Consider the following 25,959-nt stretch of genomic DNA (forward strand, 5'->3'; position numbering starts at 1 on the left):
TTAAAGCTTGTCCTATCTGTCTTCAGATATCTACTTTAAAACAAGAGCTCTATAAAGTAATGCAAGAATTAGATACAATTAAACCAACTTATAGGACTTTGCAGAATCATAACTTCTCACCACTGCCTCAGAGAATAAAACCACAAAGGAACAGATGGCTCACAGTAGGCTCAGGCAGAATTAGTCATGTGACACAGAAGCATCCACCCGCACAAGTGTTGCCACTACAAAATTCTTTTGCTCCACTACAGCACTGTGATGTTCCTGAAACTAAAATTGAAGCAGAAAAAGCAAGGAAGAGGCAACAAAAAGAAGAGAAGGTACCCAAAGAGAAAAGACACTCACAATTCACTAAACCCAAAACACATACTAGGAAATGTAGTTGGAAAGCAATGACCACAAATGCTCACAGTCTAAGCAATAAAATTCATGACCTTCAAGCCCTGATGTTGGAGACTGACTTGGACATAGTTGCAGTCACAGAGACATGGCTCCATGGTTCCCATGAATGGGATGTAAACATACCAGGCTATAACCTTTTTAGGAAGGATAGGGAGGGACGTAAAGGTGGAGGAGTAGCTCTGTATGTGAGAGATGATATCGCAGCAACTGAAATGACAGGGAAGTGGGGAAAGGAAGAAGCGATATGGATCACCTTAGAAAGAGAGGATAGAACCTTGGTCCACGTGGGTGTTGTCTATAGACCCCCGACACATTTGGAAGAACTAGATAAAGATCTGATCGCTGATATTCAAAAGTTGGGGAAGAAAAGAGAGGTGCTGTTGTTGGGAGATTTTAATCTGCCGGATGTAGATTGGAAGGTTCCGTCTGCAAAATCAGAAAGAAGTAGAGAGATTGTGGATGCTTTCCAAAGTGCTCAGCTCAGACAAATGGTGAACGAACCCACGAGGGAGGGAGCCACGTTGGATCTGGTGCTCACGAATGGGGATAGTGTGTCAAATGTCCAAGTGGCTGCACACCTGGGAAACAGTGACCATCAAACGGTTTGTTTTGATATAACGGCTCATGTGGATGGCAGCCACTCTAAACTCAAAGTCCTGGATTTCAAGCGAGCTGACTTTAACAAAATGGAAGAATACCTAAGGAAGGAGCTGAGGGGCTGGGAGGACATACAAGAAGTGGAAGGACAGTGGTCCAGGCTAAAAGAAGTAATAAACAGGGCCACAGACCTTTATGTAAGGAGGGTAAATAAAAGCAAGAGAAAAAGGAAACCAATATGGTTTTCAAAGCAAGTGGCTGAGAAAATAAAGGCTAAAGAGTTAGCGTTCCAGAAATACAAAAAATCTCAAGTAGAGGAACACGGGGAGGAATACCGGATGAAACTGAAAGAAGCCAAGAGAGAGGTACGTCTGGCGAAGGCGCAAGCGGAAGAACAAATGGCTAGAAATGTACGGAGGGGAGACAAAAACTTCTTCAGGTATATTAGTGAAAGGAGAAAGACTAAAAAGGGGATTGTAAGACTAAAAGATACAGCAAAACGCTATGTAGAAAATGATGAAGAAAAAGCCAATTTGCTAAATAGATACTTTTGTTCTGTTTTTACTGAAGAAAATCCTGGGGAAGGACCGAGAGGGACTGGCAAAAGTACACCTGAAAATGAACTGGATAAAGCACCGTTCACGGAAGAGAGTGTATATGAACAACTTGGAAAGCTAAATGTGGACAAAGCCATGGGGCCGGACGGGATCCACCCCAGAATACTGAGGGAACTCAGAGAGGTTCTGGCGGGTCCTCTTAAAGATTTGTTTAATAAATCCTTGGAGACGGGAGAGGTTCCGAGGGATTGGAGAACGGCGGAGGTGGTCCCTCTTCACAAAAGTGGGGATAGGGAAGAAGCTGGAAACTACAGGCCGGTAAGCCTCACTTCGGTTATTGGAAAAGTAATGGAAGCCATGCTGAAGGAAAGGATAGTGAATTTCCTGGAAGCCAATAAGTTGCAAGATCCCAGACAACATGGTTTCACCAAAGGGAAGTCGTGCCAAACGAATCTCATTGAATTCTTTGACTGGGTGACGGGAGAATTAAATCAAGGACGGGCTATGGACGTCATCTACTTAGATTTCAGCAAGGCTTTTGACACGGTTCCCCACAGGAGGCTCTTGAATAAACTAGAAGGGCTGAAGATAGGACCCGAAGTGGTAAACTGGATTAGGAACTGGTTGACAGGCAGACGCCAGAGGGTGGTGGTAAATGGAGTTCGCTCGGAGGAGGGAAAGGTGAGTAGTGGAGTGCCTCAGGGATCGGTGCTGGGGCCCATTCTGTTCAATATATTTGTGAGTGACATTGCCGAAGAGTTACAAGGTAAAGTTTGCCTTTTTGCGGATGACACCAAGATTTGCAACAGAGTGGACACCCCGGAGGGAGTGGAAAACATGAAAAAAGATCTGAAGAAGCTGGAAAAATGGTCTAACGTTTGGCAATTAAAATTCAATGCGAAGAAATGCAAAGTGATGCACTTAGGGAGTAGAAATCCAAGGGAGGCGTATGTGTTAGGTGGGGAGAGCCTGATAGACACGGACGGGGAGAGGGATCTTGGGGTGATAGTATCTGAGGACCTGAAGGCGATGAAACAGTGCGACAAGGCGGTGGCCGTAGCGAGAAGGTTGCTAGGCTGTATAGAGAGAGGTGTGACCAGCAGAAAAAAGGAGGTTTTAATGCCCCTGTATAAGACGTTGGTGAGGCCCCACCTGGAGTATTGTGTTCAGTTTTGGAGGCCGTACCTTGCGAAGGATGTTAAAAAAATGGAAGCGGTGCAAAGAAAAGCTACGAGGATGGTATGGGAGTTGCGTTCCAAGACGTATGAAGAGAGGCTTGCTGACCTGAACATGTATACTCTGGAGGAAAGGAGGAACAGGGGTGATATGATACAGACGTTCAAATATTTGAAAGGTATTAATCCGCAAACGAATCTTTTCCGGAGATGGGAAGGCGGTAGAACGAGAGGACATGAAATGAGATTGAAGGGGGGCAGACTCAGGAAAGATGTCAGGAAGTATTTCTTCACGGAGAGGGTGGTGAACGCTTGGAATGCCCTCCCGCGGGAGGTGGTGGAGATGAAAACGGTAACGGAATTCAAGCATGCGTGGGACAGGCATAAAGGAATCCTGTGCAGAAGGAATGGATCCACAGAAGCTTAACTGAAATTGGGAGGCAGGGGGAAGAGGGGTTGGTGGTTGAGAGGCTAGGATGGGGGAGGGCAGACTTTTTATACGGGGTCTGTGCCGGAGCCGGTGATGGGAGGAGGGACTGGTGGTTGGGAAATGGGAAATACTGCTGCACAGATTTATACGGCTGTGCCCTGGAAAAGACAGGTACAAATCAGGGTAAGGTATACACATATGAGTTTATCGTGGGCAGACTAGATGGACCGTGCAGGTCTTTTTCTGCCGTCATCTACTATGTTACTATGTTACTATGTTACATAGACTGGTGGGATGTACCGAAGCAGTACTCACCCAGGGCGGGACATAGAAATCCCTGACCGCAACACTGAAGCTCCAAACCGGGCCTCCGCCCGAGCAGCCACAGTCAAGCGGTAATGCTTGGAGAATGTATGGGCCGAAGCCCAAGTTGCCGCCTTGCATATCTCTTCCAAGGAGACGGAACCGGCCTCTGCCATCGAGGCCGCCTGAGCTCTTGTAGAGTGAGCCTTCAGCTGGATAGGCGGCACCTTCCCCGCGGCCACATAAGCCGCTGCAATGGCTTCCTTGACCCATCTTGCCACTGTAGGCTTAGCAGCCTGCAGACCCCTACGAGGACCTGTATACAGGACAAACAGATGATCCGATTTCCGGAAATCATTGGTCACTTCCAAGTATCTGATGATGACTCGTCTCACATCCAGATATTTAAGAGCAGAGTACTCCTCTGGGTAGTCCTCCCTACGAAAGGAAGGGAGACATAGCTGCTGATTCACATGGAAGCGAGAAACAATCTTGGGCAGGAAGGAAGGCACTGTGCGAAAAGTCACTCCTGCCTCAGTGAACTGTAGAAAAGGCTCTCGACACGAGAGCGCCTGGAGCTCGGAAACTCTTCTGGCTGAAGAGATAGCCACCAAAAAGACTGCTTTCAACGTCAGGTCTTTCAGAGATGCCCTTGACAAGGGTTCAAACGGCGGCTTCTGCAATGCTCTTAGCACCAGGTTGAGATTCCACGCAGGCACCACTGAGTGCAGAGGAGGGCGCAGGTGATTAACCCCCTTGAGAAAGCGCACCACATCTGGCTGCTAAGCCAGGGAAGCACCCTTCAGGCGGCCCCTGAAGCAAGCCAGAGCCGCTACCTGGACCTTAAGGGAACTGAGCGACAGGCCTTTGTCCAGACCTTCTTGCAGGAACGCCAACACTGAAGAAATTGGAGCAGTGAAAGGAGAAAGAGAGCCTGCTTCACACCACGCTGCAAAGATACGCCAAACCCTGGCGTAAGCAGTAGAAGTAGAGCGTTTCCTCGCTCTCAGCATAGTGGCGATGACCTTGTCTGAGAAGCCCTTCTTCCTCAGACGCTGCCGCTCAATAGCCAGGCCGTAAGACCAAAGGGGGAGGGATCCTCCATCACCACGGGACCCTGATGTAACAGGCCCTGCTCCACTGGCAGCCGCAGAGGATCGTCGACTGAGAGCCTGATCAAGTCCGCATACCAGGGACGCCTGGGCCAATCCGGACCCACCAGGATTATCCTGCCGGGATGCTTTGCCACCCGGTCTAGTACCCTGCCCAACATGGGCCAGGGCGGGAACACATAGAGAAGCTCTTGTGTCGGCCATTGTTGGAGAAGAGCATCTACTCCCAGGGATCGAGGGTCCCGTCCTCTGCTGAAGAAGCGCGGCACTTGGCAATTGGCCGATGACGCCATCAGATCTAGGCTCGGCTGGCCCCAGCGCTTCGTGATGTCCAAGAACGCCTGAGCAGATAGCTGCCACTCTCCGGGCTCCAAGGTATGGCGACTGAGAAAGTCCGCCTTGACATTCATGACTCCGGCAATGTGGGCCGCTGACAGCTGTTCCAGGTTCGCTTCCGCCCACTGGCATAGACTCATAGCTTCCTTGGCTAGAGGGGCGCTCTTGGTACCTCCCTGGCGGTTGACATAGGCCACAGCCGTGGCATTGTCCGACAGGACCCGTACAGGCTTCAACACCAGTACCGGGATGAACTCCAAAAGCGCCAACCGAATGGCTCTGAGTTCCAGGAGGTTGATAGACCACTTTGTCTCTGCAGGAGACCAGAGCCCCTGCGCTGTCCTTCCCAAGCAGTGGGCTCCCCAGCCCGATAACGAGGCGTCCGTCGTGACGACAATCCACTCTGGGGACACCAGAGGCATTCCCGCAGACAACTTGTCTGCCTGCATCCACCAGCTCAGCGCCTTGCGCACTGCTGGATCCAAGGGAAGACGCACCGCATAATCCTCCGACATCGGAGTCCAGCGCTGCAGCAGAGAGTGTTGTAGTGGTCTCATATGAGCCCTGGCCCAGGGCACTACTTCCATCGTGGCCGTCATAGAGCCCAACAGCTGCACATAGTCCCAAGCCCGAAGAGGAGAGGCTACTAGGAACTGGTCCACCTGAGCCTGAAGCTTGACAATCCGATTGTCTGGCAGGAACACTCTGCCCACTTGGGTGTCGAATCGAACTCCCAGATACTCCAGGGACTGAGTCGGGCGCAGCTGGCTCTTCTCCCAGTTGATGATCCATCCCAGGGAGCTCAAAAGAGCAACTACCCGGTCCACAGCTTTGCCGCACTCTGCATAAGAGGGGGCTCGGATCAACCAGTCGTCCAGATAAGGATGGACTTGTACTCCTTCCTTTCGCAGGAAGGCCGCTATGACCACCATTACCTTGGAAAAGGTCCGCGGAGCAGTAGCCAACCCGAACGGGAGGGCTCTGAACTGGAAGTGTCGGCCCAGGACTGCAAAACGCAGAAAGCGTTGATGAGGAGGCCAGATGGGAATATGCAGGTACGCTTCCTTGATGTCCAAGGATGCCAGGTACTCCCCTGCCTTCACTGCCGCTATAACAGAGCGGAGAGTCTCCATGCGAAAGTGCCGCACTTTCAAGGCCCGATTGACCCCTTTGAGGTCGAGGATAGGCCGGACAGAACCTCCTTTCTTTGGTACCACAAAGTAAATGGAGTAACGCCCCTTGCCAAGCTGACTTTCTGGCACCGGAACGGACCGCACCCAGGCGGATCAGATTGTCCAAAGTCTGCTGCACTGCCACAGCTTTGACCGGAGACTTGCAGGGAGAGAGTACAAACCCGTCTCTTAAGGGTCGGCAGAACTCTAGCTTGTAGCCGTCTCTGATGACTTCCAGCACCCAAGCGTCTGAAGTTATTGTGGTCCACTCGCCCAGAAACGAGGACAGCCGTCCTCCAATCTGCACTGGGGCGTGGACCAATACCCCGTCATTGGGTACGAGACCCTGGGGGAGGACCGGAGGGAGCACCTCCGGGACGGCGGTCTCTGCGAAAGGAATGCTGCTTGGGGGAGAACTTCCTCTTAAAGGAAGAAGGGGCAGAAGCACCCGACCTGCCCGGGCGGTACCGACGGGCTTCCTGAAACCGTCCTCTGGAGGTACCGGGACGAGCACTAGCCAGAGCCCTGACCTCCGGTAACTTCTTGCCCTTAGACGTGCCGAGATCAGTCACGATTTTGTCCAGCTCGACCCCAAAGAGCAGCTTGCCTTTAAAAGGCAATCTAGCCAGGCGGGATTTTGAGGCGTGGTCAGCAGACCAATGTTTCAGCCAAAGCCACCGCCGCGCAGAGACAGTCTGAGCCATGCCTTTAGCTGAGGCTCTCAAGACATCATACAGCAAGTCTGCCAAATAGGCCAGGCCCGATTCCAGGGCTGGCCAATCATCCCTCAAGGAATGATCCGAGGGGAAAGCCCGCTGAACCATAGTCAGGCACGCCCTGGCCACATAGGAGCCGCACACTGAGGCCTGCAAACTTAAAGCAGCCGCCTCAAAGGACGACCTTAAGGCCGCCTCCAATCTCCTGTCTTGGGCGTCCTTTAGGGCCGTGCCACCTTCCACCGGCAATGCCGTTTTCTTAGTCACCGCAGTGATTAAAGAATCCACGGTAGGCCACAGATAGGCCTCACGTTCACTCACAGCCAAAGGATAGAGGCGGGACATAGCCCTAGCCACTTTAAGGCTCGCTTCTGGGACATCCCATTGAGCCGAAATTAAGGTGTGCATGGCATCATGCACGTGGAAGGTTCTAGGCGGGCGCTTAGTCCCCAGCATAATGGCAGAGCCAACAGGGGCTGAGGGAAAGACGTCCTCCGGAGAGGATATCTTCAAAGTGTCCATGGCCTGTAACAACAGGTTGGGCAAATCCTCCGGGTGAAAAAGCCGCGCTGCAGAGGGGTCATCCGCTCCATCCGAGCGGGGATCCGTCTCCTCCAAGGAATCCTCAAAGGACCGTTGGGAGACCCCAGACACGCTGCCCTCATCTACATCGGAGGAGACAAATTCCTCCAAGGCCTGGGAATCAACCCGAGGGCGTTTACCTCTGGGAACCTCAACCTCTTTACCAGAGGAGGGAGCGGGGGCAGCGTTGTGCATGAGGAAGGCCCGATGCAGCAGCAAAACAAATTCGGGGGAGAAACCCCCCAGACTGTGCACTTCCGCAGCCTGGGCAACAGCCCTAGGCGCTCTCTCAACCGGCGCTCGCAACAGCGGGGGAGAGACATGCTGCGCATCCAAAATGGCGTCCGGCGCGAAACTCCGCGAAGGAGCCGCGCGGGAAGAACGGCTCTTAACTTTAGCCGCTTCTGTGCCGTCGCCCAAATTAAGGGCGTTCATGGCATTAATGTCTCCAACCTCAAGGGCGGCCCAAGAAGAAGCCGTCCGAGCCGCGTGGCCGGCCAAGATGGCGGAGGCGAGGAGCGGGGGATGGGCGTTTATGGCGGGAAAAAACCGCCACGCCGGAGGAAGGACCGGGACATGCATCGGTCGCGAAACTGTCACCCACCAAGGGCGAATCCGGCTTGAAGACCCCCGCATCCCCTCTAGAAGCGCTCGAGCGACCCGGGGAGCGACCCTTTGCGCCCTCGCCCTCCGACGCCATGTGCCACGAGGAGAAGAATCGGGGAACCCCCGCCCGCTATAAAAAGGTAAAATTACCTGCTGTCCGCTCCGAGTCGTAACGACCTGGTGTCTCAGTGAGTAGCTGCAATAGACGCTTAAATAAACGTCGAAATAAACGCCTTTAAGGCCGTTCAAAATTTTTTTTTTTTTTTTTTTTTTTTTTTTTTTTTTAACGGAGCCAGCGGGAGGGGGGAGAAAAGGAGGGACCTGGCACCACCAGGTTTGCACTTGCTCAAAAGAGCCCTCAACCCCAGGCACTCAACAAAACCTAAAAATTAGGCTTGGAGGCCTAGCCAGAGCTGCTGCTGATGTGTGACCACCACCTGCTGAGATAGAGAACATACTGAGGAGTTTCCGGCAGCACATGACCACATATAGGGAGGCAAAAGTTTGCTCTCTATCTCCACCTGCTGGTAGATGGACACAACCCACCAGTCTATGGATTGATCAGCTTGATGATATGGAATATAGATTTATATAGCCAGAACCAAAAGAGGGAATAAGGATCTAAGACAGCAGCAATGTAAGAATGTGTTATGGATGTTCCTTAGTTAAAATCAAAACAATGCAGATGCCCAGTGTTTTACAGAGCTAGAAATTTTGCTAAGTGAAGAGGAAAGGCAAGGTGGAGGAATTTCCTTCTAGCCTCTGGCAAGCTGCTCCTCTCCAAATGACCTTGATTTTGGATCATATTGGAGTTAGACCCTTCATGACTGCACCTGCAGTGAAGGAGCTATCTCAGCTAGTCTGTGATACATCCTTGAGCCTTGGTGTGAGACATCCCCTGCTTCCTCCATTTGTAAAGTTTGCATCTGAGAGGTTGGATGCTAAACATACCAGAGCAGAGTTTCTGTCTTGCATCTTCAGAGGGATCAGCTGCTTTTATAAGGACAGTTTTATCTATCCCAGAAGATGTGGGGCGTACAATGTGCTATGAGAGAATGTTTTCAGCTGCTTCTGCCCTACCTGGTTCATTATCAGGCCCTGGGTCATCCAACAGCCTAGCTGAACCTGAAGGTACGAGAATCTGCTAACCTTAGTGCAGAGGAGGCAGCTTTGAATCACCCACCTAATGTGACTTTAAACTCCATTTTGATTGTTTTGATCTCTCTCTCTCAAGATATAGACTCAGGACACTGTACTGAAAGGGCACGAAGATAGAATTGTAAGCTTGCAGCAGTGGGTGTGCTAATCATCCAACTGTACATAAGAATATTGAGAATTTGGAAAACTGCTTCAGGGCCCTAAACTTACAGATATTTAAAACTTTCCTGCTTTACCCTGTGAGAAAGATCTTTTTTTCTCTCTTGCAGGAGTTTTTCCAGACATGTGGAAGACACTAGTAGTGATGAACATAGGGGAGGAACATATTTAATGATATTTGTATTTCCACAGATACTATCTTGCATCTGTTCTTTCAAAGTTGTTATCAATTCTTTATGGGGCAAAATGTTTGCATATTTCCAGACTTGTGTAAATCTACAGAGGTCCACCCTAGAGGTTTGCTGCTATGCACCAGGGGGCTCTCTCTCTTTCTGATACTTTTATTTGGTGAAATATCCTTGTAAATGTCTGCTTATATTAAATGTTTATTTAAAAATAACTTACCGCCTTTACATAGCAATAGGCCAAAGCAGTTAACAATAAAATATCACCATAATATCATGAAAGGAACGCCATTCCAGTAGGAAAGAAAACAATCGTTCAAACTCAGTTAAAAGTAATAATGCACAATGAAAATCACAAAAACACAGTTAAAAATAGTCAGTCATGGTGTGTGCTATCCAAATCAGAAAATATAATTATTCAGAATTAGTTTGAAAAGCCAATTGAAAGAAGTGAGTCTTTAAAAGTTTTCTAAACTTTGGAAGGGAAAATTCCAATCAGATATTCACTGGTAAGTTATTCCATAAATGTGGTGCCAAAAAATAAATGCAGAATGCCGAGTTGAGTCATATCATGCTTGTTTAGGAGATGGGAGCAACAAACAATTAGTGTCAAGTGAGCGGAGAGAACGAGATGGTGTATAGGGAATAATCAAACATGAAATATATGCAGGACTACCAGAATAGAGCATCTTAAAGGTCAAAAGCATGTATACCTTCATATGGATTTTCAGAGGACCTATGTACTCGAGCCAAAATGTTGAAAATGTCAGCATAGTATATAACTTGCAGCCTGCCCCAATTAGGTCAGTATAGTGACTTTTATAGCCACAATATTTTAAGTATCAGGGCAATTTAATATCTTATGCAGTTAGCAAGACTTTGCTTGATGAATGTAAATTTTTTAACTTTGTTTACTTTCAAATTAATTATATTAGAGAGTGTGCCTAGCTAATTACCTATTATAGAAATCAGTATGTAAAAGCAGAGTTTCTGAACAGAATTGCTCAGGTGATTTTAGAAATGGTTGATACTAAGATCTGTAAGAGTGGACACCCGGGAGGGAGTGGAAAACATGAAAAAGGATCTGAGGAAGCTAAAAGAATAGTCTAAGGTTTGGCAATTAAAATTCAATGCGAAGAAATGCAAAGTGATGCACTTAGGGAATAGAAATCCTCGGGAGATGTATGTGTTAGGCGGGGAGAATCTGATAGGTACGGACAGGGAGAGGGATCTTGGGGTGATAGTATCTGAGGATCTGAAGGCGACGAAACAGTGTGTCAAGGCGGTGGCCGTAGCTAGAAGGTTGTTAGGCTGTATAGAGAGAGGTGTGACCAGCAGAAGAAAGGAGGTGTTGATGCCCCTGTATAAGTCGTTGGTGAGGCCCCACCTAGAGTATTGTGTTCAGTTTTGGAGGCCGTACCTTGCGAAGGATGTAAAAAGAATTGAAGCGGTGCAAAGAAAAGCTACGAGAATGGTAAGGGATTTGTGTTACAAGACGTATGAGGAGAAACTTGATGACCTGAACATGTATACTCTGGAAGAAAGGAGAAACAGGGGTGATATGATACAGACGTTCAAATATTTGAAAAGTATTAATCCGCAAACGAACCTTTTCCGGAGGTGCGAAGGCGGTAGAACGAGAGGACATGAAATGAGATTGAAGGGGGGCAGACTCAAGAAAAATGTCAGGAAGTATTTTTTCACGGAGAGAGTAGTGGATGCTTGGAATGCCCTCCCGCTGGAGGTGGTGGAAATGAAAACGGTAACAGCGTGGGATAAACATAAAGGAATCCTGTTCAGAAGGAATGGATCCTAAGGAGCTTAGCCGAGATTGGGTGGCAGAGCCGGTGGCGGGGATAGTGCTGGGCAGACTTATACGGTCTGTGCCCTGAAGAGGACAGGTACAAATCAAAGTAGGGTATACACAAAAAGTAGCACATATGAGTTTATCTTATTGGGCAGACTGGATGGACCATGCAGGTCTTTTTCTGCCATCATTTACTATGTAATATAGGCAGTATTCATAGACATACATGTGGCAGCAGTACACATGTATGTCTACTGGGTTTTGCCATCTCTTCCCCCAGGAACACCTACTTTATAAATGTATTCTATATAATACACACCTCCAACGTTCTAACCTGCCTGGGACCGTGGCTCCCTCGGAGGTGGTCTGCTAGGCAGGCTAGAACGCACTGACAGCTGATTCCAAGGCAAGGGGAGTAGGGAAACACGCGGAGCATGTTTCCCTACTCCTCCCCCTGCCTGGGAATCAGCTGTCAGTGCACCGCTCCCTGCCACTTCGGAGCAAGTGGCAGGGAGCTGGGCAACACAGACACCCCCCCCCCCCCCACCCGACGAACATCAACACCCCGGATAGGCAGGGAGAGGAGTACGGAAACACGCTTCATATTTTCCTACTCCTCTCCCTGCCTACGGAACAGCTCTCAGTGCCCCCCCCCCTCGGCGCAACACCCAAGCCCCCACCCCCCCTCGGCGCATCACCCAAGCCCATACCCCCCCTCAGCCACACCAACCCCCTAGCCACCCACAGCCGCCAATACTAACACTGTCCATCTGCTGCTGCTTCTCCTGTTGAGCAGCAGCAGTCTGGACAAAAAGCAAAAAAGCAAAAAAACATTTCAAACCTGAAACAGTGCTCCTTAGACAGCCAGCTGGCATTGGCTGTCGTCTCTGCAGCTGCTCCTCCGGGGTCAGTGACGTGCAGGGGAGAGGAGAAGCGGCTGCAGAGACGAGAGCCAATGCCAGCTGGCTGTCTACGGAGCACTGTTTCAAGTTTGAAATGTTTTTTTGCTTTTTTCTTTTTGTCCAGGCCGCTGCTGCTCAACAGGAGAAGCAGCAGCGGATGGACAGTGTTAGTATTGGCGGCTGCGGGTGGCAAGGGGGTTTATGTGCCCGAGGGGGGGGAGGGGGGGGGGTAGGGGCTCTGGAACTCAAGAGGGAGGAAGGGGGGATTACCTTGCTAGTACCCATTTCATCTGTTTCGGAAACGGGCCTATTTTACTAGTAACTATATATGATATAGGATAACTCCCTGCACATTTATGTACAGGGCGAGGCAAAAAAAGTAACCTCCTACAGTTTTTTCCGTTTTCTCAGCAACTGTTCTGAATTTCAATGAAAAATCGTACATACCTTATTTACTCATGATACTTACGTATTACTATTAAATAACATTTAATTATCTTAAGCTATGTTGATGTCATTTTAGCGTTATACCTAGCAATTATTGCACATTACAAACATTCAGGCTAAAACACAGTAAAATGTCATTCAAACAATACAATTAATGTGTCAGAATTTTGCAGTCACGCTGACAAATTTTCTTCAGAGTGCTAAAGCTTCCAGTTCTTGAGATGATATGCACCCATTATCACCTTTGCTCCAAAACCTTGTTCACACATTGTCTGGATTCTCAGATTGTCTGCTACCTACACCTTGCCCATGATTGCCATTTGGAAAATGCTTTTAAAATGAAATTATCGATAAATCATCATATTATCAAATACAAATTATTGTTTACAAAAGTCTACATCACTGAGATCGTTAACAGTAAGCTGGTACCCCTTTTATTTCTCCCTCAAATAATGGTAGTTTTACAGTGCAAACATTTTTGAAAGCGTGGTCACGCTAAAAAGTCTGTACCACCACCATGTTTAAAGATTTCTCAATCCACTCATCACATAAACATAAGATAGTAGCAACAAATAAAGCTGTCAAATTTCACACCGAAATTTCAAGTGGCTACTGGTTAAACAGCAAAAAGCCCTAGGGGGTGGTTACTTCCCCCCCTCATCCTATATGTATATGGGAAATGAATTGTACCATTGCCCAGTTTCCAAACTGGGTTGTACATATAGAAAGCCTCTGTAAAATTATTCTTATAACATACTTGTCGTTCTGTTGCTTGAGAGAATCCGTCAGTTTTTTCAGTGACTCGGCTTGCTTATTCAGAGTGTTATATGATGCTTGCAAATCCTTATACTGCTTTTCAACAAGTTCATGTCTGGAACAAAAATGGATAGTATTTTAGAGGATGCTGTAAGTTTTCCTTATGCAGCCAGTGTGAGGGCAATTTTCAGCCCTTCTGTAAACAGATTTTGAAAGCAAATCTCTCTCTGGAGTTTCCTTTTCAAAAATAGTGTTGAACCAGTGCTATAGGGAAGATTTTACATACAGATGTGGAGTAATGTATATATCAAGGTAACTGCAGTGTGTACTTTACTTGGCCTCCCCCCCCCCAACCTTGAAATAGGATAATTTTGAAAGCGAGGATTACCATGGTGAACACCCATTTTTCTGTGATGTAATTTCTTTATAAACGTTACAAGTATTATATTACAGTAAAATAAGTATAGGCAGTATTGAGTGCAAACATCACATACCAATAGTGGAGAAGCTTCCCACGTTTTATGTACTTAAATGTCATCTTTTATTACTGCATTCTGGCACGTGTCTGCTACGAGTGTCTCAAAAATATTTTTTATTTTCTGGTGCGTGTAATGGACGCACGCCAAGTGGCGTTTGACAAGCGTAGGTCATTACCACTAGGCTGGCGGTAAGGTTCTCAGACCCAAAATGGACGCTTGGCAATTTTGATTTTGTCGCACATCCATTTTCAGCAAAAAAAAAAGGCTTTTTTACAGGCGCGCTAAAAAATGGATCAACACGCCCAAAACCTGCGCCTACACTACTGCAAGTAATTTTTCAGTGCGCCTTTGTAAAAGGACCCCTTAGTGCTTTCTAAATCCAGTCTTCGAGTTTCCTTAACTCCTTTGGCTTTCAAGACAATCATGAAAAAGGTTCATAACATATTTACATATACTTTGTCTAGAAAACACATAGCATTAGAGGACTGCTTTGGGAGATTGCTCTTAACTAAAGGGTGAAAATAAACTGAGCCTTAAACAAAAGGTGCATTATTGCCATAATTTTGGAATTTAGAGTACTTATTAAGCATTCACATAGGAAATATGGAGTTCTCCTGTTTTTACTGCTAGTGTGTGTATTCTTTTAATTGAGGAAGCTGTATTTTTGATAAGGATTCTACCTGTACAATTGTATTCACACCGCCTCAACTCGTGCTTGAAAAAGGCGGCTATATCAAATTAATAAACAAGAAACATGAAAATTGCCATACTGGGTCAGAACAAAAGGTCTGTCAAGCCCAGTATCCTGTTTCTAACAATAACCAATCCAGGTCACAAGTACATGGCAGGATCCCCAGAAGTAGCAAGATTCCATGCTACTTAAACTTAAGGATAAGAAGTGACCTTCCTCGGGTCTAACTTAACAGTCTATTGACTTTTTCTACAGGAATTTGTCCAAACCTTTTTACATTCAGCTATGCTAACTGCTTTTACTATATTCTTATCCTTGTATAATCCATTGTTCATTACCCTAATCTCCGAGGTAGGATGGGGCAATTTCATTTTTCTTGTTGATCTGAATGGTTCCTGAGGTATCATATTGTAAGAACTCTACAGGAAGATTTATAAAACATAAATGGAGGTACAAGAAGGAGAACTATTTAAAAGTTCAGGATGTTGGCTAAGGCTTGGATTTTTGGAAGAGTAGTTAGAAAGCTTTAGAGAGTAGAGTGTTGAAGGCTTTCAGTACTGGAATGAGGGTGAGTGTTAGAGTGGGAGAGATTGGAAGGGGGAGTATTTTAATTAATGTTGTATATTTTATGATTTTTCTTAATGTAAGGTGTTCAAGGGTCTTGACTGTCCAGGAATGAGACTAGTCTGTGCCAACAGTTTTAACCCTCCCCCAGCGCCTGGAAAGTTCTCTGCACTACAAATGGAGTATCACTGGCTAGGTCATTTGTTCCCAAGTGGATAACAACATCAATGTTAGAATCCTTGGTCTCTTCTCTGATTACAGGCAGTAATTGCCTCATACTCCTGGTAACTGAATATCCTGGAAGGCATTTACTTGGATGGGCCCCTTGAACTATGTACCAAAGTTAATGCCTCTGATAATGGAATCCCCTGGCAACAACAATTTTCTGGTTTGAGCTTCTTTATCAGTACTTTGGGGATGTCTTCTCTGTTGAGCTACCTTCATCGGTTCTGGTTCCTCAGTTTTGTTTTTTTCTTGAGCATCACAATGCTCCAATGCAGCAAAGAATTATGCAGGGACAACAATAATGAGGGTGGATGCTTCTGTGCCACATGGCGTTAATTTGCCTGAGCCTACTGTGAACCATCTATTCCTGGGTTGTTTTATTCGAGGTAGCAGTAGTACATTGGTATGATTCTGTGTAGTGATGGAAGCTGCTTTAACTGCATCCAATTCCTCCTTAAGTTTGCTGAACTTCTCTTTTATACTAGCAAGTTAAAGACAAATGGGCAAGACTTAAGCTTCCAGATGGTGTGCCTTGGAACTAAAGCACCACAATTACAGCATTGAATTAAAAAAAGTCATCATGATTGGCTGGAATGTGTATGAACAGGTGTACTATGATAGGGTTAATAATCTGCAAGATTACCTGTGACTGAGGAGTATTGTTAATGATTATTGGTTGTCTATATATGAGTCAAGCCTAGGGGTGGGTAGAGGGGGGAGGATGGGTGGGACTATAAGTCTCGTGGAGGGGCATAATTGAAAGATGCCCAAGTTTTGCTGAGGACGTCCTCGCAGGACGTCCTGGTGAAGGGGCGGGGAAACCCGTATTATCGAAACAAGATGGGCGTCCATCTTTCGTTTTGATAATATTGTCGGGGACACCCAAATCGCAAAATTTAGGTCGACCTTAGAGATGGTCGTCCCTTATTTTCAGCGATAATGGAAACCGAGGACGCCCATCTCAGAAACAACCAAATCCAAGCCATTTGGTCGTGGGATGAGCCAGCATTCGTAGTGCACTGGTCCCCCTGACATGCCAAGACACCAACCAGGCACCCTAGGGGGCACTGCAGTGGACTTCAGAAATTGCTCCCAGGTGTACAGCACCCTTACCTTGTGTGCTGAGCCCCCCAAACCCCACCACCCACAACTGTACACCACTACTATAGCCCTTAGGGGTGAAGGGGGCCCATAGATGTGGGTACAGTGGGTTTCTGGTGGGTTTTGAAGGGCTCCCATTTACCACCACAAGTGTAACAGGTCGGGGGGGGGGGGGGGGGCCTGGGTCCGCCTGCCTGAAGTGCACTGTACCCACTAAAACTGCTCCAGGGAGCTGCATACTGCTGCGATGGACCCGAGTATGATATTTGACACTGGCATAGAGACTGGAAAAAATATTTTTTAAAAAATGTTTTGAGGGTGGGAGGGGGTTAGTGACCACTGGGGGAGTATGGGGAGGTCATCTGGTCATTTAGGGCACATTTTTGTAAGGATCATAAGAAAAAAAGGACCAGGTAAAGTCGTCCAAGTGTTCGTCAGGGACGCCCATCTTTTTTCCATTATCGGTCGAGGACGCCCATGTGTTAGGCATGCCCCAGTCCTGCCTTCGCTACACCTCCGACATGCCCCCGTGAACTTTGGTCGACCCCGCGATGGAAAGCAGTTGAGGACGCCCAAAATCGGCTTTCGATTATGCCGATTTGGGCGACCCTACGAGAAGGACGCCCATCTTGCAATTTGTGTAGAAAGATGGGCGTCCTTCTCTTTCAAAAATAAGCCTGAAAGTGATTCACAAGTACTACTATTAAAAATGTTCTCTAGAAGGGGCAAGCAATGAGACAATTTGAAACAAAATAAAGTTCTGCTAGAATAACTTTTCTCCTTTAAAATCAAATATCCCCAATAAATATTGCAGTTTCTTTAATGCAATCTCTAGCTGCAAATTAAATAAGACTAAAGCTACTCTCTTAACTAGGACTGGCAATGGAAAATAAAACTTGCAGCGCTTGTCTATAGTTCAGTAGCCAAAGTTAGGAAACTTCAGCAAGAGTTAGCAATGTGAAAGACCAGAGACAGGTTGAAATGCTTATCTCCTCAACTATCAGAGCTAGGCAGAGAGGGAGAGAAAGGTGTATTTTTTTGGTCTAGGTTAGAAGACAGAGCACTACACCATAACACAGATACACAGTCTGCACAATTTAACTAAGCAATTAAGTCTAGAATAAATAGGTAGCTAAACCTATAGTCAAACAGATGAGATATTAAGAATAAAAATCAGAAAACACTTAGCAGTATTGTGGTTCAGCTCCTTGATGGAGAGCACATGGATGGGAAATTCCTATTAAAGTAGGAATTTCTTTCACTGATTTATACAACATATGCTATACTTTCAGTACTTTGTGAATACTTCCATAATTGTTATTTTGTAATTAAGAAACACAAATTCTTGACTGCATAAATCATTACACTCCTTAGTCACAGCAAACCCAAATTAGGTCTGTTTTCAAAAATTGCCTTAACAAGGCTAATAAAAGGGTTAACAGAAACTACCTGTGCTCAATCAAAGCAGCTGAGCAGATTCAAATACTCCTGAATGAAGAATTGAACTGTTCTTGTTGTATGAAGTGAATTTGAAGCAAAGGTCTAAACATACTAAATACAGAGCTGCCAAAAGAAATATACAGACTGGGGAAAGTTTTGACTATCCCCAGGGGCACTCTTGGGTCCATCACTGTAAAGTGGAAACAGTTTAGCAATACCAAGATGCTGCCATAATTAGGCTGTCCATCTAAAGGCAGTAGCCATGGGTTAAGGAAACTGCTGATGAAGGTCACTGTAAGACCTGAGATTATTTTAAAAGACCTAAAGAGTTCTTTGGCTGAGGCCAGGAAAATGCTGACTATTCCACATCTCAAGATTACTTCACAATCCTGTATGGGTGAGTGGCAAGAAAGAAGGTATTGCTGAAGAAACATATGATATGATGTACTGCATAGAGTTTGCAAAAAACACACTTACAAGATACTGCCCACAGGGAGAATGTTTTGTGATTTGTTGAGACCAAAGTAGAAATGATGTGCGAAATAAAACATGGTGCTATCGCCCTGCTAACACTATCCCTATGATAAATCATGGTGGTGGCAGTAGTATGTTATGAGGATACTTTGCTTGAGTAGGGACAGAGAAGCTTCTAAAGATGAAGGGAAAGATGGATTCTGTAAAGTACAGGTAGATCTGGGAGGAAAATCTATTCCAGTCTGCCAGACCACGGGAGAAGATTCACCTTTTAGCAGGACAGTGATCATAAGCATGAAGCAAAATCAATAATGAATCAGCTCAGATAAAAGAAAGTTAATATCCTTGAATGGCCCTATTAAAGCCCAAAAATCTATGGCTAGATTTGAAAAGCTGCAGTTCACAAACGATCCCCAGTCAACTTGAAAGAGCTTGAGCTTTTCTGCCAAAAACAAGCACCAAAAACTGCAACAGCATGCTGTGCAAAGCTGGTAGACACTCAAGCTAAATGATTCATGGCTGTTATTGTTTTAAATGGTCTTCTGGCAAGTACTAATTAAGGGTTGTAAAAAAATCTATGCAATCAAGATACTTTTGGTTTCTTATCTCTAATTAGTTTTTGAATATTTCCATAATTGTTCTTTCATAATGAAAATATAGTGAGTTGGGTTGATCAGTGAAAAACTCTTTAATGCATTTTTAATTGTTTATAGCATTTATATTCCAAATATTAATATGCAGATCCAACAAAAATATATATAACAGAACGTTTTTAAAAAATGTATAAAGGAACATCAACATTTGCAAGGCACTATGTTACGGTGGTACTAAGACATGCTCCTACTTTAGCAGATGGTCTGCATAGGACACCTTCAACTTCTCGTGCTTTTCAGCGACTGCTTGTAACTTGCGGTTGTGCTCAAAGAGCTGCTCGATGTCACTCTTGGCTCGCTCAGACTCCACCTGCTGGCCTTTCAGCAGTAAGCCCAGCTCTTCGTTTCCCCTTTCTGCATCCTTCAACATTCCAGCAAGCTTCCTGGCCTTGGAATAAGATTACAAAAAACAGTGATATAGTGTTGTCTTTATAATCTGCTTAGCTTTCAGAATGCATTCTGGACCCCTGTGAATTCTATGTAACAGCAGCAACCACAGGTAATCTACCAACTCCACGGTCATTGCAGGAAGAGCTGACAAGCAACAGCCTGTAGTGTCATTTTGAATAGAGAGATTGTATTACTATAAAAGCAGAATTAAGAAGTTATCAAACAGAATTGTATATAAATAATTAGGTGGCAATTCAGCCTAGATAAGTCAAAAATCTGGTGAGGCTGAAATGATCTGACAGCACCTTCTGAAGTCTATTAAAAAGAGTCCCTCTAGGAAAAAACAGCTCTTTGATAAGCTGAGAACTGAACAAAGGTTGTCTAGGTGCATATAAAGTTCCTAATCCCTGAGAAAATATTTGCCAGGAATTTTCTTCCTTTGAGGTTATGAGTACTGTACTTTACTGAAATGCTCTCTTAAATTTCAAGTCATCTTGTGTTGACTTGCCTCTCTCATTGGTTAACTACTACTACTACTACTACTACTTAGCATTTCTATAGCGCTACAAGGCAAACGCAGCGCTGCACAAACATAGAAGAAAGACAGTCCCTGCTCAAAGAGCTTACAATCTATAGACAAAAATAAAGTTAACTCTGAAGCTTGGTTCACACTCACCTCTGCTTCAGCTTGGGCCCTCTGACAGCGATACTGGGCAACCAGCCTGTCAGCCTGAGCAAGAGCTAGTGCCTTGGCTTCCAGAAGATCCTGCAGCCTGCTTTCCTTAGACTGCAAGAGCAAATGCTGGATTAGTGCCACAGAACTGCAGGTGTTTATTTCTAGAATTGGTACAGAATGTGAGTGTTGGTTCAGTACTCACTCTCTTTCCTTCATCATATGCCATGACTATATGCACAGACAGCTTTTAGGCCTATGTGATAATCTTACATTCAGTGCAATGCACATTCTTGAAAACAAAACATGCTTTGATGCAGATTAGTTAGGTTTAAGCTTGCTGTACTAGATTTTGAAATACTTTTCAGAGATAAAAGCAAATAGCCTCCCAAGCTTTGGTTTTATTCTCAAATTCTGATTTCTCCTCCCCATCTTCTCACCTCTCTGTTCATCTTCTACTTTTCTACCTCTCACCACTGGCTCTTCCCTACCATCAATTCCGTAATAATTCAGGAAGTGACAGTGGCTGGAATGGCAAGGAAACCCACATCTCACTGTCATTTCAATCACCCCTTCTTATCCATGGGCAATTCCTGGTTACAAAGGAAGGAGGTGAACACAGAGGAGTGATGGTAATAAAAGAGAGGTGCAGTTTCTCATGATCACTAGCCTGTCCTTACCTGCAGCTCAACAGCCCAATTCCCTCAACCTGGAGACCTGGCAGTAAGAATGCTAATAAGAGCATGCAATTGCAGCTCACATGGCTATTGTGCCTTAAAGAGGCTGCAACATTTGTACTCACTGCTAAAGCCAACAGTTTCTGTTCATAGATGTCCATGATATCGGAAATTCTCACGTCATTGACCTGTTTTAACTAAAATGATATTAGCACATTTAAAAAAAATGCGAAACTCTATACAATCAAAACTAAAAGGCAAGCCAATATTTCCACATGCTACATGTGGTGGAAGGATCCCACAACATTATCAAACATTCTAAATCAAGTGTGATGCATACTATTTTGCACACCTATTGTCACTGAAGAGACTGGAGCAGTTGGAGATACAGCATCATAAAATGTCAACCCATTTGGCTGGAAAAAGATCAAGTATATAAAAAAAAAAAACTTATATGCCTCTTTAGTGACCAACTTTCTAAGCTTGAATATGTGTCATACAGATTTCTATATTCTTGGTATACCACAAGAAAAGTCTTCCTTTCATGACCTCCTGAACCAATGGGAAAACAATCTACAATATTAATTAAACACCAAGAAGGAGACAGATGATTTACTAAGAGAGAATACAAAAGGTTATCAAACTGTAAGCACTAATCACCTCTATTCCAGTGTGAAATTTCTCAATGAGCTCATGAATGCTTGAATCTGGCAAGACCTCCTTCAAAAGATGTGAAGCTGGACCCTTTGCTGTGTTGCTGAGTGGCATTTGCACATGGATTCTCTTGGAGGCGTGCTCTGCTTCCTGTTGCCTGTATGCATTATTTGCTGCAATGCTCTCTCCTAGCCTATGACAGAAGGAAAATTTGCAGAGATTTACCAAGAAGGTCCCATCATGTTTTAGCTGCTTTGTTTGAATCATGTTCCAAATCAAGCAAAACTGTTTCAGGCAGAGCTCTACATTTTTCTCAGGACCCGAATCACTGGAAAACTCCAGTAAGATCATGGTTACTTGTCAAATTTACAGTTTTATAGTAACATAGTAGATGACGGCAGAAAAAGACCTGCACGGTCCATCCAGTCTGCCCAACAGGATAAACTCATATGTGCTACTTTTTGTGTATACCTTACATTGATTTGTATCTGCCATTTTCAGGGCACAGACCGGAGAGAAGTCTTGCCCAGCACTAGCCCCGCCTCCCAAACACCAGCCCTGCCTCCCAATCTCAGCTAAGCTTCTGAAGATCCATTCCTTCTGAACGGGATTCCTTTACATTTATCCCACGCATGTTTGAATTCCGTTACCGTTTTTATCTCCACCACCTCCCCGCGGGAGACATTCCAAGTATCTACCACTCTCTCCGTGAAAAAATACTTCCTGACATTTTTTTTGAGTCTGCCCCCCTTCAATCTCATTTCACGTCCTCTAGTTCTACCGCCTTCCCAACTACGGAAAAGGTTCGTTTGCGGATTAATACCTTTCAAATATTTGAACATCTGTATCATATCACCCCTGTTTCTTCTTTCCTCCAGGGTATACACGTTCAGGTCAGCAAGTCTCTCCTCATACGTCTTGTAACGCAAATCCAATACCATTCTCGTAGCTTTTCTTTGCACCGCTTCAATTCTTTTCATATCCTTAGCAAGATACAGCCTCCAAAACTGAACACAATACTCCAGGTGGGGCCTCACTTAATGCCATGTCACTAACCATCCAGTCCCGATTTTTAATCACCTAGCTCAATGCACACTGAAAACCAAGTGGCTGTCAACTCCACAGAAATGGCACAAAAATCAGGAATGGACTATCTGCTCATGCTGTGGACACTATGGACACTAGGAAGAATTTTTTTTTTTTATAATAAATCACAGCATTAATTTATAAAATATACGACACGTTCCACTACAAAGTACTCAAAGTAAGACACAGACATTTATACTCTACTCCTTTCTCAAAACGCAGCCAGAGTCAACAATTCTGAAGCAGTCTTCCTTTTCTTTTTTACCGTACCAAAACAAATATGGTCTACATTGTTCTCTTGCCACGCATCATGAAAACATACATCTACTAGAAACTTGAAGTGACCAGTTTCTTACTCTAAATTCACTTCATTGCTTTTCATTACATTATTCTTGGCAGAATTTGGATGCTGGGATATCAGAATGCCTACAATGGTGTGCAAAACTTTGGAACAGGTTGCTTGCAATGTGGAATTTCAGTATTGTTGGCATTCATTTAATTTCCATTCTTAAAATTCATTTCCATTTTTAAATTTGTGCTTATTTGGTGTTGTTATTCTTTGTGGCCTCCTGCACAATGATTCTGTAATGCCGTTTCAGTCATAAGTGCATGTTACATATGTGAAACAGTGTAAAACACAGATATTGATCTATACATTGCAATTTTAGTGTATCTCAACTGCTATTCATATGAGGTGTCCATGACATTATACAATTAAAATAAAAGGTGTTTAGTTTCTTTAATGTGACAAGAAAATGGTCATTTAGGTGTGTGCTAGTGATGTTTAGTATTTGGTAGGTCAACCTTTACTCTTGCACACAGCCTTGCACCGTCCTGGCATTGAATGAACCAACTTTAGAAGATGGTTGCAGGTGACTACTTGATTCCAGGCTGCAGTGAGTTCCTGTCAGGTCTCTTTGATGCAGGATACTGCTTGGATATTTACATTGCTTTATCATGCCATAAGTTCTCGACTGGATTCAAGTCTGGTGACTGGGTTGGCCAATCAAGAGTAGAGATCTTCTTGGATTTCCTTCAGTCAAGAACTGCTTTGGCTCGATGGCATGGAACATTGTCATCTTGGAGTAAGTATTCACCTGGAAAGAAAGTTTCTCTGCTGATGGAATCATGCACTTCTGCAGTATCTCGATGTATTTCTCGGCATTTATCATGCAGTTGACAATTCGTAGACATCTCATCACCACTTGCTGTCATGCAACCCCAAAACATGATCTTCAGACACATTTGAACACTGAATTGAATTCTTCACCTTGAAATCATCTTACGTATGTGCGAGTCTGGTCTCCAAGAGAGGCAGGAAGTGTTTTTGTCATTGAAAAGTATTCCCCCCATCTCAAGTCCATTTTGAGTACTTCTTTGCTCACTCTGTACTTCTGTGCCTCTGTCAGCAACAGCTTCTTCTTGTTTTATATCCCCTCAGTCCACAGTCCAGGCATCTTCTACCCACTGTAGTTGAAGAAACTGCCACTCTACAGTTGTCAAATCACTGGCTTTGTAGCTGAGGTGAGATTAGCTTGCAGTCAGAATTATGCAATTGATTGGCTGAATCAATTTAAGCAGAATCAGATCCATCCACTTTTGAGGCAGGATCGGATTCTGCTTAAATTTTACTGCTTGCTAAGTAGTGGACAATATGAATGTGGGACTCAAAGAAAGAAAATTAACAGGTAAGAACAAATTTAATCTTTCTTATTGTCCAGCTAGACCAGTCCAAACCAGTGGGATGTACCAAAGCTTTAATTCAACAATACTATTCTACGACAAATGTGAGGGGCCAGGCAGATCTAGAAATCGGGACTCCGGACTGAGATGCTGGAAAGGCAGACATTTGAGGAAACTATTAAGGGACTACAACCCCCAGCTTCCCTGAGGAACACCTGACTCCTCTAGAAAGGTTAACCCACACTACAATGCCCAGGATTCCCGGGAGGGGGGGGGGGGCAAGCCTCTCTCAGAGAGGGTAAACTGGACTACAATCCCAGGTTCCCAGGGAGAGTCCCATGATCTCTTGAGCAAGCTAATGCCAAGGATTACGAACAGCTGCAGGGGAAGGGAGGACAAATAGAGCCCATGGCGTGGTTGCCTGCAGAAGGGATTTCAGAGACTCAAGAGGCAGATGTGGAGGCTGGAATAGAGCCCATGGATACTTCTGCCCTAGCCCAGGTAAGGAGAGGACAATCTAAGGGCTTGTTAGCAACTTTGGTGGATGATTTGATTCAATACGTGGAGAGAAAATTTAATAGAAGCATCTGAGCAGGTTCCCTGGAAATGTAACTAAAGCCTGTCACAGAGCTCAAGTTTGACCTGTGGGGTGGACACCAGGAGTGAATTGTTGTTGTGAAAGGGAGGGGGTCACCTTTCCCCAGGACATTATCTGAGGGAAGGATACAGAAGGCTTTGAGTTTGACTGTGCTGAATGAGCTTTTAGGGACTGCTTTGAATTGAACTTTGATAACTGAACTTTTGGGATTGCCTTGAATTTGGGGAAGGCTTAGTGGAGCACTTTGCTGCATGAACTTTTGGGAAATTGACATTGCTGAATGAACTTCTGAGACTGCCTTGAATTTTGGGAGGAGCAGGGGAACTGAGGACCGGGCTGCTGTCAGTACAAGAAAATTCCTCCTCCTTGTTTGAAACTCCGTTGATAAGATAAAACTGTAAGCGGGCTGATGCCATTTATTTATTTATTGCATTTGTATCCCACATTTTCCCACCGTATGGTAGGTTCAATGAGGCTTACATATTGCTAAAAAGGCGGTTACAAAATTTAGATTTGTAGAAGTCTAGTACATAATACAGAAGTACAATAAACGCTTAGGCTGATATTGTAGCATATTGTGAGAGGTTAATATTATTGTTTCCATTTCTGAACTTTTCGCGATGTATGGTGGTGTGGGATTAAGCAGATCCAGGTGGGAAAGACTTCTTGAAAAGATGTGTTTTCAGTTTTTTTCTGAATTGTAGGTAGTTTTCTGTGAGTTTCAGGTCTTTGGGTAGTGAGTTCCAAAGTTGTGTGCCTATAAAGGAGAGGCTGAGAACTGAGCTATTGGAGGCATATAGCCTTGGAGGAAACTGTTCTCAATAAAACAAGGGGAAACTTTGTGTTTTGTCTTTACTATTGTTTGAGCTGCTGAGTAATTGGGAGTTCCCTTGAAAACCTGGTGTGGCATTGTGCTCTGGGACTGGACAAGGCAGAGCACAGCGAAGCCACGGAGAAGGGGTGACAATTTTTATACAAGTCTGACGTAAATCATGTTTCTCCCTATCAATGGGCTGTGTCATGGGAAGCTACAAATACTAATAAATAAATTAAAATACATCATAAATCACATATATATCAAAAACCAATCATAATGATAACAATGAAATCAAATGAACTCACAGTGATTATGCCAATAACATACAGTTCTAACGAACATCAAAACATAA

The 25,959-nt window shown here is 44.9% G+C and overlaps 1 protein-coding gene across 4 annotated transcripts in view; it reads right to left on the reverse strand.

Moving 5' to 3' along the window:
- The window catches only part of CIP2A (cell proliferation regulating inhibitor of protein phosphatase 2A), a 105,704-nt gene that overhangs the window by 8,620 nt on the left and 71,125 nt on the right, over window positions 1–25,959 (reverse strand). For all 4 annotated transcript variants that reach the window (XM_030204178.1, XM_030204177.1, XM_030204179.1 and 1 more), the window contains 5 exons: window positions 21,430–21,616; window positions 20,895–20,966; window positions 20,096–20,206; window positions 19,221–19,417; window positions 13,404–13,517 (listed from right to left, as the gene is read on the reverse strand). In XM_030204178.1, coding sequence (XP_030060038.1) covers window positions 13,404–13,517; window positions 19,221–19,417; window positions 20,096–20,206; window positions 20,895–20,966; window positions 21,430–21,616 — 681 coding nt within the window. The remainder of the gene's footprint in view (window positions 1–13,403; window positions 13,518–19,220; window positions 19,418–20,095; window positions 20,207–20,894; window positions 20,967–21,429; window positions 21,617–25,959) is intronic.

Source organism: Microcaecilia unicolor, chromosome 5 (assembly GCF_901765095.1).
Source record: "Microcaecilia unicolor chromosome 5, aMicUni1.1, whole genome shotgun sequence".
NCBI classification, from domain to species: Eukaryota; Metazoa; Chordata; class Amphibia; order Gymnophiona; family Siphonopidae; genus Microcaecilia; species Microcaecilia unicolor.